At 41.2% G+C, this 20570-nt stretch overlaps 1 protein-coding gene across 1 annotated transcript in view; it reads left to right on the top strand.

Moving 5' to 3' along the window:
- The window catches only part of LOC147748330 (resistin-like), a 132311-nt gene extending 112663 nt beyond the window's left edge, over positions 1 to 19648 (top strand). Inside the window, exon 4 of the mRNA XM_086936411.1 lies at positions 18565 to 19648. Within this exon, the coding sequence (XP_086792537.1) occupies positions 18565 to 18698 (134 nt within the window). The 3' untranslated portion in view covers positions 18699 to 19648. The remainder of the gene's footprint in view (positions 1 to 18564) is intronic.
- Positions 19649 to 20570: the final 922 nt, after the last annotated feature.

The following is a 20570-nucleotide window of genomic DNA, read 5'->3' as shown; positions in this document are numbered from 1 at the left end:
ATACATTGACGAAACCTAGGATCTTCTGCATACAATCGTAAAGTCCGGTATTCTGAAGCAGGAATTTGAACAGGACGCTCATCATATCGTCCTCCTCGACCTGTGGGAAATAATTGTGGGAAACATCGAGCTTCCAAACTTTCCTCCCAAACACAAATGGGACTCCCTTTGGCTTGTTTCATTTTAAACAACTCAATAGCATTCCCCATGACTTCCTTGGAATGCAAAGGATGAACACTCTAATGTTCATATATTTCTTCCTTTTTAGAGGCTTCTACTTTCTCAATGTGTCCAGGACACAAATCGCTGTCCTCTTCTTCACTTACTTCCTCTTCTGCAACACATACATTCTTGTAGTACTCATTATTTTTTATCAAATACAATGTTGCCTTTTTGACTTTCCTAACATCCACTAAATCTTGCCAGATTTTCTTACTTTTTGTTGGAACACCATTAACTATGATAACCAGAGGTTCCTCTTCCACTTTCTCTACTCCAATTGTATTAATGTTTTTCTTCAAATCCAAAGGCAAATAAACAACCCTTCCCTTTAATCCTCTCTGTAAATCTGATGGAGGCAACTTCCCTGTCTTTGGCTCCATTCGTTCAATAGCCTGGAAGGGATGGACACTTGAATCAAAATACATTCATAAGTATTTAAATCCTTCAATTCAGAAGGAATGTCAACTAACTCCAGATTATTATAAACCGCTCTAGCAGGCATCTGGTTTTGGTTTAATTTGTTATAGCAATAAGTACACATACGTTGCTCTGCTCCCAAATCAAAACAATTTTCTACCATCAAGTATGTCACAAAATCCTTCCATTCACTATTGTTTTCCATATCACTTTTTCCATATAAATCCACTAACTTAGTCTGATTCTTATAATAAGTCCGTCGACAACACACACAAGTGAAATTAGGCCTCTCACATGTTTTCACCATAAACGTGGAAATTTCCTTGTGAAACTTATGTGTACTGAAAATCTGTACACTGTCTTCCACATTACCTTCTTCTACTGGTTCAATATCAACATTGTTCTCTTTACCAGCAAAGTAACAGAACTCAATTTCTTGACAAATATTCTTCACATCTACATCAGAACCATGCAAAAGAGCTCTGCTTAATTTTTTAAGCATAATTGCAGGACTCTTAGCATAATACAACATTCTAACTAATTTCCTAACTTTATTATGATGCACTGCTAGCATCCTGAAATGATAAAAAACACTCTAGCACACTCTCCTAGAAAGACAAGCCAGTGAATGACCACGCAAACCTGTCACTTGTCTCACTCTGCAAGGATCTAATTCTTGCAACAACTTTATTTTTTGTTTTAAACTCTTCTTATTAAATGTCCGTACAAATTCACAAAGCAAATTGATAGAATTCTGTCGCACACTGCAAATAGAACTACACTTCCAGGTGTACACTGGTCCCTTAGGACGTCTCCCTAAAACCTCATCACTTAACACCTCTTCTGCATCTGCAGACACAAGTATTTCTTTTTCAACCGGACGACCATCTTTTACCTCATATGCTCGACCACTGCTGTCAACTGCATGCACCAAATCATTGTCCTGAAAATAACTCTCCTCATTAAAAAATGCCTCACTATTTGAACTATGCATCCATTCTCCTAAGAAAACTTCACAAAAATTATTTCGATTAACTTCTCTCTCCCATCTACTATTAGATTTGAAAACATAGATTACCTTGTTTAGTTTCCTAATTCTATTAATTACCAAAATAAATAACTTTCGCTTAATTTCGAAAGCCTGATCAATAATTTTCTCCACATTTTTCTTTTTCTTATAAAATGCCACTTTCTGTTGACCTTTCTTAAATTGTTTTAGCAAATTGACAATTACCCTGTTGCGGAACATTCGCCTACGAATGTCCCTGAATATATTTTCCCTTCTACTGCCATGCGCAGAGTTATCTCCTGCTCTAGCACAAACTTTTTTGACGGGCCTTTCCTTTCCATTTAAATTGGCTCTCTTTTTCTGGACTAAAACTTGTTCTGTAGTTATACTTTTTTTTCTACAAATGTTTCTAAGGAATGATTTCGTTCTCTTACCCGGAGCTTTCTTCGTGCGTTGAGGTGATTTTAATGTAGAGGACTGCTGCAAGCTTTTAGTAAACTGCTGTCTTTGACGTTTCGTAGCCTTTCGAATTCTATCCTTAGACGGCATTGTCTAATTTCCAAATAATCTGCAGTTGAATCTGTGGTAAAATATAATAAAAAATGTTATTAACCACTATTACCAAACAGTAAATCAATAACAGTAAGAATTAGATTCAACAATGCTATAAAAATTATTCAATAAAATATTTTTAATTTTACTGTGATAGTGATAATATTACAGGGCTTTCATGCAAATGACTGCCCACCCTGCAACAAAAAACCCACATGAAACTTTATGCACATTAAATTGTGTACTGCAATAATCCATATGCCAGTGTTTACGTCCCTCCACCCTGCCCCTCCGCCTCCCCGCCTACCTGCCCCACCGTAACTCCCTCCACGACCCGCGGCTGCTGTTTTGCAACATGCAAATTTTAACAGGAGGGGGGAGAGAGAGAGTCAGTGGATTCAGTCTCCCTAGTCATACGAATAAACAAAGTGGAATCCACTCAAAGTGATAGTGATCCCTAGAGTGATGGGGAACACACAGTGTTGTTTAAATGCCCCTCACACACCAACAGGCCCCTTGGTGTCATGCTTCATCATCGGGGCCTTCGCACCCCTCTACGGGATGCGGCGTGCTACGACTCGCGGATACGCAGGAGCACTTGAAGTGAACTATGTGTGGGGGTGTGTGTTTATTACAAAAGTGTGAGTGAGGTGAGGTGACAAAGTGAGTGGTTAAAAAATACCTGGCACGTGGGAGAAAAAAACTTTATTAAATCCCCGGCTGGTATTATTAAAATGAAAGTGCAGGGCGTGGTTTTGATAGATACGTATTAGGGTATCAGACCACTATCTTAAAAGTCAACATGTTTCGGAGGTCAAAGCCCCCTTCTTCAGGACAAGGGTTAATGCACTTACCCTCCCCTTACTCACATGTAAAATGTAAAAGTGTAAATAAAAATTACCACAATGTGTAATGTTCCTAACAATGTTAAATGTTAGTGAGTGTCGTTGCGCCCAATTGGCGTAAGAACCTGTGGAGACAAAATCATAGATAAACATACAGATCTATATTTCACAGGTTAAAGGAGAAGAATCATGCTTCTCTGAAAAAACATCAGGTAGAACCAAAAATAATGGGACCCTGGAAAGGAAAAAGAAAAGGAAAAAAGACACTACAAACATACACACACACAACACCAAAATTACTCTCTGCTCAGATGGAAGGAGAGCAAAACAGAAAGGAATAAAAATCTTACTTAAAGTTCCCAAATACAGGACTTCATGAGCCTTTAGCGTATATTGGGGAATCCTTCCTTTCTAATCAGAAAACCTAAGAAATCAATATCAGGGGTTCAGTAGGAAGACATTGTCATCAATGCGCCAAAGGTACAGTGAACAACTGCTTCTCTCAGTGGTCTATAACTCACGGTTACTGCAACAGCTAATCGCCTGCCTTCCCTCAACGCGGCTCCGATGAAGTGAGCTACGAAGGAATCGAGGCCCTTATATATATTGTGCCTGTAGGTAATTAATGCTGATTAATTGAATAATGCAACCCGGGGGAATGCCCAAATACGGAGATAACAACCTCCGAGCGTCCGGTGATGCGCTAGCGCCTTTCACTACTCTGTCGCGCATGCGCATTACCGCTCCAGAGGTACGCATGCGCGGCAAGCGAGGCTGCCGCGCATGCGTCGACGGAGACACTTCGTTTAGACACGGAGCAGTCGGCTTTGCAGGTAAATGCCTGTTGGTGAATGGCGCTTCAACTATAAATGCACAAGGACATGCATTTGGATGATAAAATAAAATATGCGCATATAAGGCAATGCATTAAGGCAATTTTACAGCTAGAGGCCAAAACAAAATATAATAAGCAACAAGGACAGCAGTGGTGAATTAAACTACTTTTTAGAAGTGTATTTGGATCAGCAATTAGTTAAACTGCCTTCAAGTTTGGACTCAACAGACGGTGATTCTTTTATAGAACTTAGTTGTGAAGAGAGGAAACTCATGAAACATGGTCCCTACCAAAAGGGATACATCCTCAATCACAACTCGGTAGTACCTCGTTGTACTGGTGTATTAACCCAGATGAACCCCGCAGATACATTTGTTGAATGTAACCGCACGTGTACATCAACAAATTGTGATGGGTAGTCAGATTGAGTTTTATCTGAGAAGGTTCCATGGAATGGAATCGTTCAGCCCAGTGGTGTCGGTTCCCAACCGAAACACCCACTGTTGCTCTTTTTCTAGGAGACCTATCTCTGAGGGCAGTTGTTCAATTATTGTCCACTGTAGCTCGTTCACACAGTGTTGATGTTCAATATAATGGGTTGACATCTTAGTCGTTAGTTTCTTACACCTGATGTTGCTTTTGTGTTCATTTAACCTGACCCTTACAGGTCTGGTGGTCATCCCCACATATTCCTTTCCACAAGGGCAGGTAATTAGGTAAACAAAATTTTTACTGTTGCAGTTCGTAAATGCACGTTGTTCCCATGTTGTCCCATTGGTAAAGGTTAGATTCTGGCTCTTTTTTGTGAGGTGGCAGTTATTACAGTTGCCACACGGGTAGTGCCCATGTACGCCTTGCAACCTCGTCTGATGCCTTAATGCATTGCCTTATATGCGCATATTTTATTTTATCATCCAAATGCATGTCCTTGTGCATTTATAGTTGAAGCGCCATTCACCAACAGGCATTTACCTGCAAAGCCGACTGCTCCGTGTCTAAACGAAGTGTCTCCGTCGACGCATGCGCGGCAGCCTCGCTTGCCGCACATGCGTACCGCTGGAGCGGTAATGCGCATGCGCGACAGAGTAGTGAAAGGCGCTAGCGCATCACCGGACGCTCGGAGGTTGTTATCTCCGTATTTGGGCATTCCCCCGGGTTGCATTATTCAATTAATCAGCATTAATTACCTACGGGCACAATATATATAAGGGCCTCGATTCCTTCGTAGCTCACTTCATCGGAGCCGCGTTGAGGGAAGGCAGGCGATTAGCTGTTGCAGTAACCGTGAGTTATAGACCACTGAGAGAAGCAGTTGTTCACTGTACCTTTGGCGCATTGATGACAATGTCTTCCTACTGAACCCCTGATATTGATTTCTTAGGTTTTCTGATTAGAAAGGAAGGATTCCCCAATATACGCTAAAGGCTCATGAAGTCCTGTATTTGGGAACTTTAAGTAAGATTTTTATTCCTTTCTGTTTTGCTCTCCTTCCATCTGAGCAGAGAGTAATTTTGGTGTTGTGTGTGTGTATGTTTGTAGTGTCCTTTTTCCTTTCCAGGGTCCCATTATTTTTGGTTCTACCTGATGTTTTTTCAGAGAAGCATGATTCTTCTCCTTTAACCTGTGAAATATAGATCTGTATGTTTATCTATGATTTTGTCTCCACAGGTTCTTACGCCAATTGGGCGCAACGACACTCACTAACATTTAACATTGTTAGGAACATTACACATTGTGGTAATTTTTATTTACACTTTTACATTTTACATGTGAGTAAGGGGAGGGTAAGTGCATTAACCCTTGTCCTGAAGAAGGGGGCTTTGACCTCCGAAACATGTTGACTTTTAAGATAGTGGTCTGATACCCTAATACGTATCTATCAAAACCACGCCCTGCACTTTCATTTTAATAATACCAGCCGGGGATTTAATAAAGTTTTTTTCTCCCACGTGCCAGGTATTTTTTAACCACTCACTTTTTCACCTCACCTCACTCACACTTTTGTAATAAACACACACCCCCACACATAGTTCACTTCAAGTGCTCCTGCGTATCCGCGAGTCGTAGCACGCCGCATCCCGTAGAGGGGTGCGAAGGCCCCGATGATGAAGCATGACACCAAGGGGCCTGTTGGTGTGTTAGGGGCATTTAAACAACACTGTGTGTTCCCCATCACTCTAGGGATCACTATCACTTTGAGTGGATTCCACTTTGTTTATTCGTTTTGCAACATGCTGCATCTTGTAAATCTCTCCTGCATTATAAAAGTCATGCAACAGCAACACAAAAGAGGCGCACAATCATCATAAATCTTTCCCTAAAACTTTAAGGGACAGATGTAGGTCGGTCGGTATCGGCCGAAAAACTGTATTTTCAGCCGTTACCGACCAGTTTACAAAATTTGTTATGTAGGGGGCAATATATTACCGAATCGGTAAAATTACCGAATCGGTAATTTTACCGATTCTGTAAAATAAAACATCGGTAAATATACCGATTTCAAGCCACCCATATGTAGGTGGGACTCTTCAGAGTGCCAGGAGCCTTTAGGAATCGATATTTTACCATCAAAAACAATTTTACTGATTCTGTAAATGTAGATTTACCTACATGTGGCCTTGGATTTAGGCCCCTACATACCGATTGGCCATTTACCGGTCGGAAACAGCCGAAATCGGCCGTAACCGGTCGGTAAATGGCCTGAAACGACCACCTACATTGAGCCCTAAGTGTGCATGCATTTGATTTCAAAAAAAGTTTTTAAACCTTTTATGTAAAACAATTATACACCTACATTCATGGGGAACTGACTTAAAATGCACTAATACACATCAAAACGTTTTTTTAAGGTACTTGCACCTTTTTTTCAATAACTTTTAACATGGCTATGTAACTCAAACAATCAAAATGAAAATTTTACAGGCACACATGGGGGCGTATTTACAAGGGCCTTGCACCACGGGGAAAGTGACTTCAAATGACCAGACACACATGGGGACGTATTTACAAGGCCCTTGAACCCGGGGGAAGTGACTTGAAATTGCTAAGCACACATAGGAGAGTATTTACAATGCCCGTGCAACACTTATGCATCATTTTTTACATATACACCGTAACAATAACAACACAAATGCATCATATATCTGTTCCGCAAAAGCGACGCATTGCAGGAGTCACATCACAAGTAAATAATTTCTCATAATTTTTTAAAGCATGCCTTTTCCTTAAAAACGATTTTCTGATCATAATTTGAAAACACAGCACAGCTCCTATGTACATACACACCTTGTCAGTACTAATACTTTACATTATCTACAATTACAATTGGTAAAAGAATCCAAAATCGCCTTTGAAAGCAGAATGCAAACACTTGACACAAAACATCATTTTAAATACACAGCTAACTTTCTTATTTACGCAAAAAAGCATACTAGTCTTTATCTAAAATATATAAACGATAACTCACCTTTACAAATTGTTTTTGAAATTCAAAACAGTCTCAGAAACACACCAATTATTCTTTAGCAGAATTAAAGGTATGCACTCCAGAGGCTGGAACCAACAAAGGCACTGAAACGCTGATATTCATCACACATATCTCTCATGTCAGCCAATCAAAACTCTTCCCTCACTATTTTCAAATCAACACCCTTCCCCCCTCTGCCCTTTCTACCTTTTTTCCATAGCAACTACCGCCTGCCAGACCTCTCATGTTTACAAGTTCACACAACAATGTTTCAAATGAACTCTGAACTCTCAGTACACCTGCTAATCCACTGCAATGTTTCATAACAACATTTTTAAATAACCATTCAAATTACATCTTTCAAAGAACACATCCATGCACCCTAACTTTCTGTTTTCAGCAATGGAAATACACCAATCACTGCTAATGAATCATTTGCACTTAAACTCCACAGTTTTTTTCATTACAAACTTCACTATTTCAACTGCCATTTCATTCCCACACTTCATCTGACTGCAGCAAAAACTCCTCTAGCCATGTTTTCAGTCTGGATTCTTGGACATAGCTACATCCACTGGGCTCACAGGTATGCTGATAACAGAAATTTACACAACCTCAATTTACAAAATGTGGAAATCAAATGGATTGGTCGAAGAGGATTGAAATGTCACCAATTGATACCATTGGTGAAAACCTTTTTACATTTGCCAAACCCTGACCTCATAATAGTGCACTGTGGAGGAAACGATTTGGGCACTTTGACTGGGGTAGGTCTGGAAATGCTCCTAAAAGACACCTTTGAGCAATTGATGACACTTTTTCCTCAAACTGCCTTGGTATATTCCAATATATGCCAAAGACAAAAATGGAGGTGGTCCAATCAATTTTGTCCACATATTGAGAAATCGAGGAAGCATGTAAATAAGTCTGTTTCAGCTTACATGAGAGACCATGGAATGGGCTGCATCTACAACAATAACTTGCGTTACTATATGCAAGATATCTACAGAGGAGATGGCGTGCATTTCTCAGATGAGGGGAACAGAGTTTTCATACTAAATTTAAGAATGTGTATTGGTTCCTACTTATAAGTATCTAGAACTTACACAGAACCCAAAAGCTCTTTTCAGAGCTACCTTAACTTTATTTACTCTTTTGAAATTTCAAATGTACCTTTTTTCACTTATTTTCACTTATATTCGCTTCCCGGTTCGCTACCCAGTTCGCGTACCGGCAGCTAACCACGCGAAAAATTCAATTTTTTTTTCCGACATATATGAGCCTCCTCAGCCACCCTCAGAAAACTTAGGGGGTCAGGATACGTCTAAAGTACCCCCATCTACCCATTCTGAACATTATTTACCCTCCATTTTGTATCTCAATTCTACCGAAACACAAAATGGAGGACTCCCGTAACGCTGCAAGTTCGCGTACCGGGACACGCACTGACAAGCACTCGTTCAAAAAAGGTGGGAAAGTAATTTACAGAAAAACCACTGGAGACACTTTCACCAATTAAACATTAGCTCATACTACATACCAATCCCTACCATTTTCCCAAATTTCGTTGGAATACCATTTAGCCATTTAGCATGTAGAACTCTCTAAAATCCCTGAGGTAAATTACTTCACAAAACATATCGGAAGTGTTGGAAATGACAACCAATTAAAATATTACTTTCAATTTCTACTAATATATCATGACATTTGATTGGTTATGTACCTGAATATATGTAAACAAAGAGAGAGAAACACAGCCATTTTGACTACTACTTCTTGAAGTGCATATCCACTAAAAATCAACTGATAACTTCAAGTTATATTTAAAAGGTAAGATATTATTTTTAAAACTGAAGTATGTTCTGTACTGTAAGCTAATTAGAAAAACATTTTCTGACAGTTATATTCTATCACTCTGTAATACTTATAGAATAAAATAGACGTCTCTGTTTTAGTTATGGCAGGGCCGGTCCTAGGATTTGCGAGGCCCTCGGCTAAAAGGGAACGTGCGCGAGGCCCCCTCCAATTTACATAAGTGGCCCCTTGCAAGGAGAACATTCACAGACACTGTGGGAGCCCCATTGTCCAGCATTTTGGCGCCCCCACAGTTTTAACTTTTACTCCACACGCATTTCTCACATCTTCATAGGTGTGAGAATTGATTGTGGTCTAAAAGTTAAAACTGTGGGTGCGCCAAAATGCTGGACAATGGGCCACCCACAGTGTCTGTGAATGGTCTCCTTGCAATTGAGGGAGCGTCTCCTTCTCCCTCCCCTATGCCTCCTGACACCATCCATGAGAGGCCCAAGGAGGGGGCCCCCTCCAATGGACCTTAATTGCAGGCGACACCTTTCTTTGTAATAGATCTCCAGGGAAAGAAAAGGACACATCACCAGTGCGTGGCCCCATGCTGGTGGGCTGAGTGCGAGGCCCTGTGCGGCAGCCCGCGCTGCCCATGCCTAGCGCCGGCCCTGAGTTATGGATGGAGTTAGACTTGTCTAGTATAATTCAGAATTGACTAAGAGTTTATTTGATCATTTTCTTCATATTTCTACTTCCAATTTGATACCATACACTGCCCAACGAAAAAATCACTGTTTAAATAACCAAACTGCCTGTCTGTACTGAAACCCAACAGTGCCCTATCTGTACTGATATATTTTTTAAAAATTCATTTTTCAGAATACAAAATGGAAGGACAACAAGAAAATAACTTGAAAATTGAAGCAGGAACAAAAAACGAGACGGAAATTGACCATGATTTCTACGACGATTCAATAAACAATGAACTTCTGCAATGTGTGGATGCAGTAGATTTTCTACTGGAAAATGAAGAAAAAAATGATCATGATTTTTTAGAATTTCTTTTAAATTTTGAGAAACAATCAGAATAATACATTTTTATTTCATAATTCAAAAATTGTTTGACACATTATTCATTTTTATATGTATATTGTAAACTAGTAGCAAATTGATTATAACGTGAAGTCAGACTTTAAATATACTGTGCAACTTTTTTGTGTTACATACTAACTTTGCTCATAGTTACTTCCTTTCTTCCACTATATAATCACCAATGTGTATTTAACATCTCTTTATCATCTCCTGCCTCCATGTTGTTTCGGCTTTCCTGACAGACTATGGTATGAATTCCATATAACTCAATAACTTCTATAACAACAGACAAGATATCTACAAAGGAGACGGTGTTTATTGATTTGTAGACTCTGCATTGGTACCTACATGTTGCTACGTAAATAAAAAAAAAAACAACAAATGAACAATCAATAAACATACAATAAGTTAAAAGTCAATCATTCTTGTTTCCTTATAGTACGCTCCCCAGACCGCTTTCCGGTACGCGTACCGGGCGCACCCCACTAAAAAAACATTTTTTTTTTTTGCCCGGCGGGGCCCTTTTAAAGCCTCCACATCAAACCTAGGGGGTCAGGGAGGGTCTACTATGCCCCCTTATGGTCATTTGCCCCTTCGCTTTGGACTCCTCTTGTCTCTCGATCCTACCGAGAGACAAGATGGCGGCCGCTACGGACTGTTTAGAATGTTGACAGACACCGGAGAGCCAATCAGATTCGCTTCGCAAAGCTCCGTTACGCAAAAAGTACGCGAACTGGTGCGCTATCCGGGACGCTGTCACAGATATATCTGTTTTTTAAAACGTTAATTTCTCAAAATCCACTGGAGCACATATATTGAGACCCAGCAAAGGCACATCGGGCTAACAGTCCCTACAATTTTGCCAAGTTTCGTGTAAATCCATTCAGCCGTTCGAGCTAAAAGTGAGGCCAAACGCCCTATGGAAAAATGAATGGGAAAAACGCGTTTTGGGACCCCCCTTTTTTCTCGGCCCCCCTTGACGAACCCCCCCCAAATTTTCAGGGGCTGATCAGAAACAAAATGTGCCATTTTCCTGAAAATTTCAGCCGATTTCGTCCACAAACGCCAAAGTTATTAGACATAGAATTTTCAAAAGTTCCATAGAGAAAAAATCCTAACTATATATACCTACTGGCAACCGCCAGTAGGTAATATATATATATATATATATATATATATATATATATATATATATATATATATATATATAGCGCTTGTTACCACTGATGGGGTGTTGAAGCACTTTTTCGGTGAGTAGCAAGCTACTCAGGAACCAATTATAGGATTAGTGGTGAATTAGTATAGTGAAATATGAAAGTCATTTGAGTGGTGGATATTAGTCAGTTAATTGGATTGAGAAGAATAGCGGAGGGATAGAAGAGGGAAAAAAGGGTTGCAGTTATATAGTGCTTGCTGCCCCTCATGAGGTGTTGAAGTGCTTTCTTCGGCGAATAGCATGCTACTCCTGAACCCATAAAGGATTACTGGTGAATTAGTATAGTGAAATAAGAAATTTGAGAAGTGGACATGTTTAGTCTGTTATTTTGATAGGAAAGGGTAGAGGAGGGATAGAAGAGTGAAGGATTTAGACTTTTTTTTTAAGAGGTCATGGCAGTAGCAGGATGCTTGGGATGAGTAAAATGGGATGTGGAGGGGAAGAGTCAGAGAAGAGTTTAGAAAGGTTTGTTTGGGGAGATCAGTATAGTAAGAGAGGTGTCCGATGGTGCTAGGAAGGAGTTGGGAAGAGACTAGAAAGGGCAATTTTGGGGATCATAGTAGTGGTAGGGGGTTTGAAGTGAATGAGAGAGTGGATGTAGAGGAAATATTGATAGAGGTATAGGGTGAGAAATAGGTTAGTGCATTGGAAAGAGTACTAGAAAGACGTTTGAGATGAGTCAGATAGTTGAGGTAGAAGATACATTGACTGAGGTATAGGATGAGAAATAGGGTAGTGCATTGGATATGCTGAATTAGAAGAAATGTATACATATATAGATCCATAAGTACATGGTAAATTCACTAATGTATAAAGGAAGGAAGTGTACGTGGATTAAAGATATTGATAGAGGTAGAGGGGGAGAAATAGGGTACTGCATTGAATATGCTTTTTTTGGGGGGGAGAAAAGTAATAAATATATAGATCCAAGTAGATGGAAGGTATATAGATGCAAAAAGGAAGTAAGTGTATGTAGATTAAAGATGCACCCGATAAACTTTTTTCATGTGTTGTACTTAAAAAAGTATTTTATTTATTTAAAAAAAAAACAATTAGTCTACATGTTTATACAAAGCAATACACATATATAGGTATACTAGCAGCCCGTCCCGACGTTGTCCGGGTATGAATTGCTGCCAGCCAGTAGTATGTTGTTTTGTAGGATTTCGTTTTGATAGCATTTCTTATCTGTGACAGGCCTGTGAAACACTCCGATTCACAGTGCACTGCTGATGCACTTAAGAGTGCTTGTTCAGTAGTGTGTGAACTCAAGTTTACCTACTTTATTTTTCCTTGCAATATATTATATAGCGCGAACTCGACAACATGGCATGAGCACAATTTACATTACAGAAGAACACATTCATTTGTGGTAGGCACGGGGAGACAAAGCGATTTGCCTGGAATCACAGGATGTTGAGCTGATGCCGAGATTCGAACGTAGCTCCCCAGCTCTAAAGTTCGCAATTCTAGAACTTGTGGCGGGAGGTGTGTCTAAAAGTGTATGTCGGTGCTGGCCATCAATGAGAGAGACCTTTGCATTTTTCAAATCGGTGGTGAAAAAATATGAGTATGTTGCTGGAGATGTTGGCCGCCGTGCCACCAATGTACTTACCGGGGGAGGGTAAACACCCATTATTCCGCAACTTTCTTTCCGCATACCATCACTCCGTATACTTTCATTACCAAAGTACCATGACTCCGCAATGCAATTATAACGCATGGCATTACATTTTATATGCTTTTACCATGCATACATTTACAACGAAATTTGTTGTAAATGCATGAATGGTAAAAGCATGTTTTTTTTGTAATGTTTGGATAAGGCAAGTATGGGTATAGGGGTATATGTTTTGGGGTACTGAGGTATATGTTTTGGGGTGTTTGGGTATTTTAAGGGTTCAGATATAATTTTGGGTTATGGGGTAGGTTTGGGTGTGGGGTACATGGTTATTTTTATGGTTCAGGGCAAGGTTTGGGTTTTGGGGTACAGGGGTATTTTTAGGGTTCAGGGGTAGGTTTGGGTTTTGGGGTACAGGGGTATTTTAAGGGTTCAGGGCTAGGTTTGGGTTTTGGGGTATAGGGGTATTTTAGGGTTCAGAGGTAGGTTTGGGTTTTGGGGTACAGGGTTATTTTTAGGTTTCAGGGCCAGGTTTGGGTTTTGGGTATAGGGGTATTTTTAGGGTTTAGGGATAGGTTTGGGTTTTGGGGTACAGGGTATATTTATAGGGTTAAGATGGGTTAGTGTTTAACCCCTTCGATGCTCATGACGAGCTCAGCTCGTCATGAGGCACAGTGGAGCTGTGCTGATGACGAGCTGAGCTCATCATGAACAATGGGAATGACCCTCATGCAGCACAGGAGGGAAAAATGCACAGCAGCCATGTGGTTAAGGGTGTTGGGGTATTTTAAGGAGTAAGGGTGGGTTATGATTATGGGGTGCAGGGGTATTTAAAGGGAGCGGGTTTTGGGTATAGGGGTATTTTTAGGGTTTAGGGATAGGTTTGGGTTTTGGGGTACAGGGTATATTTATAGGGTTAAGATGGGTTAGTGTTTAACCCCTTCGATGCTCATGACGAGCTCAGCTCGTCATGAGGCACAGTGGAGCTGTGCTGATGACGAGCTGAGCTCGTCATGAACCATGGGAATGACCCTCATGCAGCACAGGAGGGAAAAATGCACAGCAGCCATGTGGTTAAGGGTGTTGGGGTATTTTAAGGAGTAAGGGTGGGTTATGATTATGGGGTGCAGGGGTATTTAAAGGGAGCAGGGTGGACACCCGGAGCTGGAATGTACAGAACCTGGGAAGAAAAAACAATAAAATATTGAGCACAACGCTCGCTTTTTTTTCCTGTAATCCTGCGCCCCGCACACGCCCATGCCCCCAGCCCACGCCCACAGCACACGATATGAGACATGGCATGAAGGGTGGAATGTACCACACGCCCCCAGCGTTTGTCACGCCCCCAGCACACGCCCACAGCACAACGCAGACACGCCCACAAGGGACTACTTTGCTGGCACAGTTCTTTTACCTTTTAAATGTATATGGTGGGCGTCTGCATAGCCTATGTCCTTCTGCTGCAACTGCCCTTTCCAACGCTGTATTGGGTGTTGTGATTGGTGCTGTGGTTCCTGAGATTACTCGCATCAAAGGTTTGGGCTCTCTCTTTATTATATTAGTATAGATTTCTATAGTACAACTAAATGCTTATAAACAAAGGGATATGCTGTGTATTTCTGTTTGTGTATGGTGCTTACGTGGGGAAGAGCCAATTCTTGAGTAGTTTTATGAAGATAAGGTGGTGGTCGGTGGATCTTATGTGGGGGGTAAAGAGTTCCATATTTTGGCTGCTTGAACAGAGAAGGATGTGCCACCCATGGTTTTTTTCTTGTATCTTGGGATTTTGATGCAAGGTGCCACTCTAGAGCTGAAGATCCAATGCTGAATGTGTTTGGTGATTTTATTCCTGATGAAGAGCGGTCCCATTCCATGTATTGCTTTGTGGGTGATACAAAGCAGCTTGAACGTGGATCTTCTGGCAACCGCTTGCCAAGGCATGGGTGATGTGGTCTCGTGGTTTGATATGCAAGAGTAGTCTGGCAGCCTAGTTCTGTATCTGTGGTAGTCTTTTCATGGTTGTTCAAGGTGATCCGTGGTGGGGGAAGATTTGTCGCAGAGTTTTTATAGTAACAAAACTTGATCTTGCTAGTTTGCCCACTTAGACATTCATCCATAGCTTGGAGTTCATGGTCATTCTGAGGTTTCTTACTTCCTTCAATACTTTCGGCGGTGATCCCAGTTCATAAGGTCAAGCCGCAAGCGGGTCATAATGTTTCCAATCGTCACACAGGAGTATTTCCGTTTTGGAAGCATTCAATTTGAGATGGCTCCAAGTCAACCATTGATCCACAGCTCTGAGACAACTGAATATTGGTGAGTTTCTAATGTCTTTGGGACATTCCACTTGAAGAAGTATTTCTGTGTCATCTGCATAGTTATAGCACGTGAGGTGAAATTTCATAATCAGTACCGGTAATTACTTCATGTAGATGTTGAAAAGCATGGGAGAGATGATAGTGCCTTGAGGGACCCCAGCTTTTGTGGAGTATGGTTTGGACGAGAAAGTTGGGGTATGAATAACATTAGTTATGTTTTGAAAGAAGTATGTGATCCAGTCTAAAGCAGTCCCCTCTATCCCGGCTTCGTAGAGTCTTTGTTCAGAGTGTCATGTTCAACTGTGTCAAAGGCAGCCGAGAGGTCCAAGAGGAGTAGCGCAGAAACCCTGTGGCGGTCAACTGTGTTCTTCAGGTCATCCCAGATGGCAAGGAGGGCAGATTCTGTGCCTCTTCCCGGACGGAATCCAGTTTGGAAGTCTGAAAGAATGGCATTGTCTTCAATGAATTGTGACATCTGGGTGAACGCTGCTCTTTCTATCAGTTTGCCCAGGAAAGACCCATTTGTAATGGGTCTGTAGTTGTCAGGGTTCAGCGGGTATACCCACTAACAGACCCACAAGACACACACACCCACTCATAGACCCACTCACATACACACTCACAGACCTACTCAGACACTCTCACACACACTCATAGACCCACTCAGACACTCATGCAGCCACTCACAGACACATTCCCTCTCACACCTGCTCAAAAACCCACTCAGGCACTCAAGAATCAATTCACAGAACCACTCAGACACTATCACAGCCACTCACATACCCATTCAGACACTCATGCACCCACTCACAGAGCCACTCATACTCTCTCAGCCTCACTCAAAGACCTACTCAGAAACTCACGCACTGACTCACAGACCCACTCAGAGACTGACACACCCACTCACAGACCCATTCAGTGACTCAAGTACCCACTCACAGACTCACTCAGACACTCATACACTTACTCACAGACAGCCTCACACACTCATGCAAGCACTCACAAACCCACTCAGGCACTTTCACACCCACAAACAGACCCGCTCAGACACTCATGCACCCAATGATAACCCACTGATTCACTTACAAACCCAGTCACAGACTCACTCAGTGACTCATTCACCCACTTATAAACCACCCACTCACACCCCCAGTGAGACACTTATGCACCCACTTCCAGACTGACTGAGAGACTCCCACACCAACACAAACCCATTGAGACACTCATGAACCCACTCATACGCTCACTGAGACACTCATGCACTTACTCACACACCCACTGAGATACTGATGCCCCCTTTCACACGCCCACTCACACACTTAGTGAGACACTCATGCACCCACTTACAGATCTACTCAGATACTCATGCATCTACTCACAGATCTATTCAGACACTCAAGCACCCACTCACAAACCCACGCAGACACTCACACACCCAGTCACAGACCCACACAGACACTCTCCCTCCCACTTATAGACCTGGACAGCCACTCACACACTCACTCACTGACCTACACAGCCACTCACACACTCACTGACATAGGTTACAGGTTACTGTTAGGAAATAAAGTTAAAATAAGACTTAGAAAGTCATTATAGTTCGGAAATAACATTAAAAAACTGTAGAAATTCACAAAAAAGTAAAAGGTTAGAAGGACATTATAGTTAGGAAACAACGTTAAAATCCCTTGGAAATTCATTGGAAAAAAATAAAGGATTCAGGAACATTATAGTTAGGAAATCGAATGAAAAATCTACAAAATTCATTGATAAAATCAAAGGTAACAGGGACATTATAGTTAGGCTCAGGTGTCACTCGTACAAAATCAGTGAAATTCAACAGTTATAGTTATCTTAGCTAACTATAATTTTCACCCCTCACAATGCACTGCTTATGACCTCATATATTACATAATTCATGATCTGGTTAGTGACATCACTGATGATAATACTGATGACTTCTCAAATGACATTGCTAATGACATCATCCACAGAACCACTCATACACCCACTCACCTAACCAAACAACCACTCGTAGACCCATACAACCACTCAGACACCCACTCACTCACTCACACAACCACTCACAAGGTTACTCACATACCCACACAAGCACTTACATATCCATTCACACATCCATACAATCACTCACATGTTTACTCACCCTCCCATAAGCCACTTACACAGACACTCAGTCTCCAGTACAGCTACACACACATCCACTAAATTAACCAAAACCCACACTAACAACCACTCACTCAACCATACAGCCACTCACTCACACATACAGTCACTCTCACACCCACTTATTCATCAATACAGCTACTCAAAAAACTACTCTATCACACATGCAACTACTCAAACACCCACCTATTAACCCAAAAGCTTCTTAAACAGCCACTTATTCACCTATATAGCCACTCACACACCCCTAACCCACCCATATAGCCCCTCACACAGCCACTCACTAATCCATACAGGTACTCACACACTCACCTACAGACCTATATGGCTACTAACACACCCACTTATTCACTGATACAGATTCTCGCCCACCCACCTTTACATCCATTGAGAATTTCACACACCCATGTATTCACACATACAGCCACTGACATACCCAGTCACTCACACATCCACTCACACACAGATACACACAGCCACTCACATAATATATGTTAAACAATTGAATCACTCATTAGTAGTATACAAAGTATACACATTTACCTTTTTTGGTAAATCAGTATACATGTTTAACTTTAGAAAACACTCTCAATCACTGAAGGATGTAATCAGTGATGATACTGACCATGTCATGAGTTTTGTGTGCCTTGTTAATCTATGAGCCTAAGCAGCCCTCAATATGACAGTCAATTTGGCAATCCATTCAGTCCATTCAGGTCTCTTGGCAACAGGCTCTATATGCAGGTGTTGAACCCAAAAGCAGTCATATGCTAGATGTGGCATACTATCTTGCATTAGCTGTGAACTGTTCTGGCTTGCCTGCTACCATTAAATTAATGAAAGTGGCAGTTTCAAACATATAGCCTTTTTTGAGTGACCTTCCACGTTTGCCATTAGGTGTTCTGCTCATTTTTTTCAAGCATCCAGATATCTTGACCTCTTTCAGACTGGCTTTTGTAACCATGTTGTCCTTTCACTCTGCAGATTACACTCCTTATGCCTGTGCGTGTGGGATGGCCTGTGGCTCCTGGGACATCAGAGACAAACAGACCTGTCACTGCCAGTGCGCTAACATTGACTGGACCAACGCTCACTGCTGCAAGATTGTTGCAAAATAAACCAAACTATCTCTTTCCTTCAGCCTCTCTAACTAGCTACACTTTATGATGCTTTTACAACTTGCTGAATAGACTGAATGAATATACCCAACTGATTGATTTCTTATTGGGTGTTTTTTTATCTACTGATTTGTAGAGAGGTGGCGTGTTTTCTATTAATAAAATTGTGTAGCTCTTGCTCTTAATTCCAGATATTGTATTTATTGTTTTGTTTATTTCATTCGCTGTCAGATAAATGAAAATATAATGTTCCTGTCCTTGTGACCTTCCTAATCCTCAGGTAACCTAAAGAGATAGTCAGTGCCTGTTTTTAAAAAGGGTCTTGTCATCACAAAGGGGATCCAGTGGGAGACCAAAGATGCATAACTCTCAACACAATAACCTAATACAACAACAAAAGAAGTGCATCGTCTATAGAACTTGTCACATTGAATAAGTCTCAAAATCATGATGTCTATTGATTTGAGAAACATTTCTATTTTAAGGAACGAAACACTCACCCCCCTTAGGTGGCATACTTTGTCATGGGGTTCTTCCTCACACCACATCCCAAAGGTCAGTGGTGTCAGCTACAATTCTGCCTCGGGGGGGTGGGGGGGGAGATAACAGGGTGTAGATGAGTCTGGCAGAGTGTAGTGTTGGTGGTGCAAAGATTAAAAATATGTCTTGGTGGAAAAAAACAACACTTTATTAAAAATCCCTAAGAGTATATTAAAATATAAGAGAGATATGAAGTTAAACATCAGTTATGAAAAGGTCGACATGTTTCAGCCAGTCTAAAACCCTACTATGAGTTGTGTGGCATTTTTCAGGATCAAATCCAGCATATTCTCACTCTGTAACAGAAGTCAGTGACCATTAAAAATAATAATAGAAAGTAAAGAATAAACCAGTGTGTCACGCTGAATATGGATCAGATCATTTGCTGTCACCCGCAATCATGGGGTTATGTACCTCCAACCATACAGCCAATCAGTTAAAGGAGAGGTGGCTGGTTTGTGGACTGTTACTGCTCTGTGATCTAGTGTTCTTTAAAGAGGTATGTCTTCAATTATTTTCTAAATTGCTGCAGTGTTGGGGTGGTCCTGATGTGTATAGGAATGTTATTGAATCCTGAGTGCATAGATGGAAAATGACTGCTGCCTTCCTTTTCCTTATTGACAGTTCTTCCAGTCTGATAGTGTCCTGGCTCCAAGTATTTTGAGAGGGAATAGAGATGGTGAGATGCTCTGCAAGATAAACTTGGCTGCAGGTCATGAGGAGTTTGTAAATGATTTAGCTGATTTTAAAGATGGTGTGGCCAGTAAGGCAAAGCAATGGAATTCAGGGTAGGGGTGATGTGGCCATATTACTTTGGGCCCTGAAAGAGACATGCTACTGCATCTAGAACGTGCTTGACGGGTGCCAGTGTGGAGTTTAGAAGGCCATGGAGTGGGACATTGCCACCACCCAGGTGCAAGAGTACAAGGGCTTAAACAGCAGTTCTGAATTCACGTTCTGGAAGAAATAGTTTTACTTTGATAAGAAAAAAGAGCTGGAACCATTCCAACCTGTTATTTTTGCAATGTGTCCCTTGAGAGCAAGGTTGGTGTCCAGGGTAAACCATGGTTCTTGGGCAAGGCATTGAATGAAAGTTGGGTTTCGAAGCCTTTAAGGTTCATGTAGTTGAACCAAAGTTTGTACTAATTCTTTCTTGTTGTTCTTAGCAAAAATTAGGAATTCTGTCTTGGTTGAGTTGAACTTCAGGTAGGCCCTGGACATCCCGGTCTGGAGGAGATGCAGGCAGTGTCGGATTTCTGGAACAGAGGAGGATTTCAAGTAGAGTTGTGTATCACCGATCAGCATATTAATGCTGTTATCTGTGAGTAGAGC

Source organism: Lissotriton vulgaris, chromosome 1_1, assembly GCF_964263255.1.
Source record: "Lissotriton vulgaris chromosome 1_1, aLisVul1.2, whole genome shotgun sequence".
NCBI classification, from domain to species: Eukaryota; Metazoa; Chordata; class Amphibia; order Caudata; family Salamandridae; genus Lissotriton; species Lissotriton vulgaris.
The sequence above is the reverse complement of the archived record's forward strand: the minus strand, read 5'-3'. Positions and strand labels throughout refer to the sequence as shown.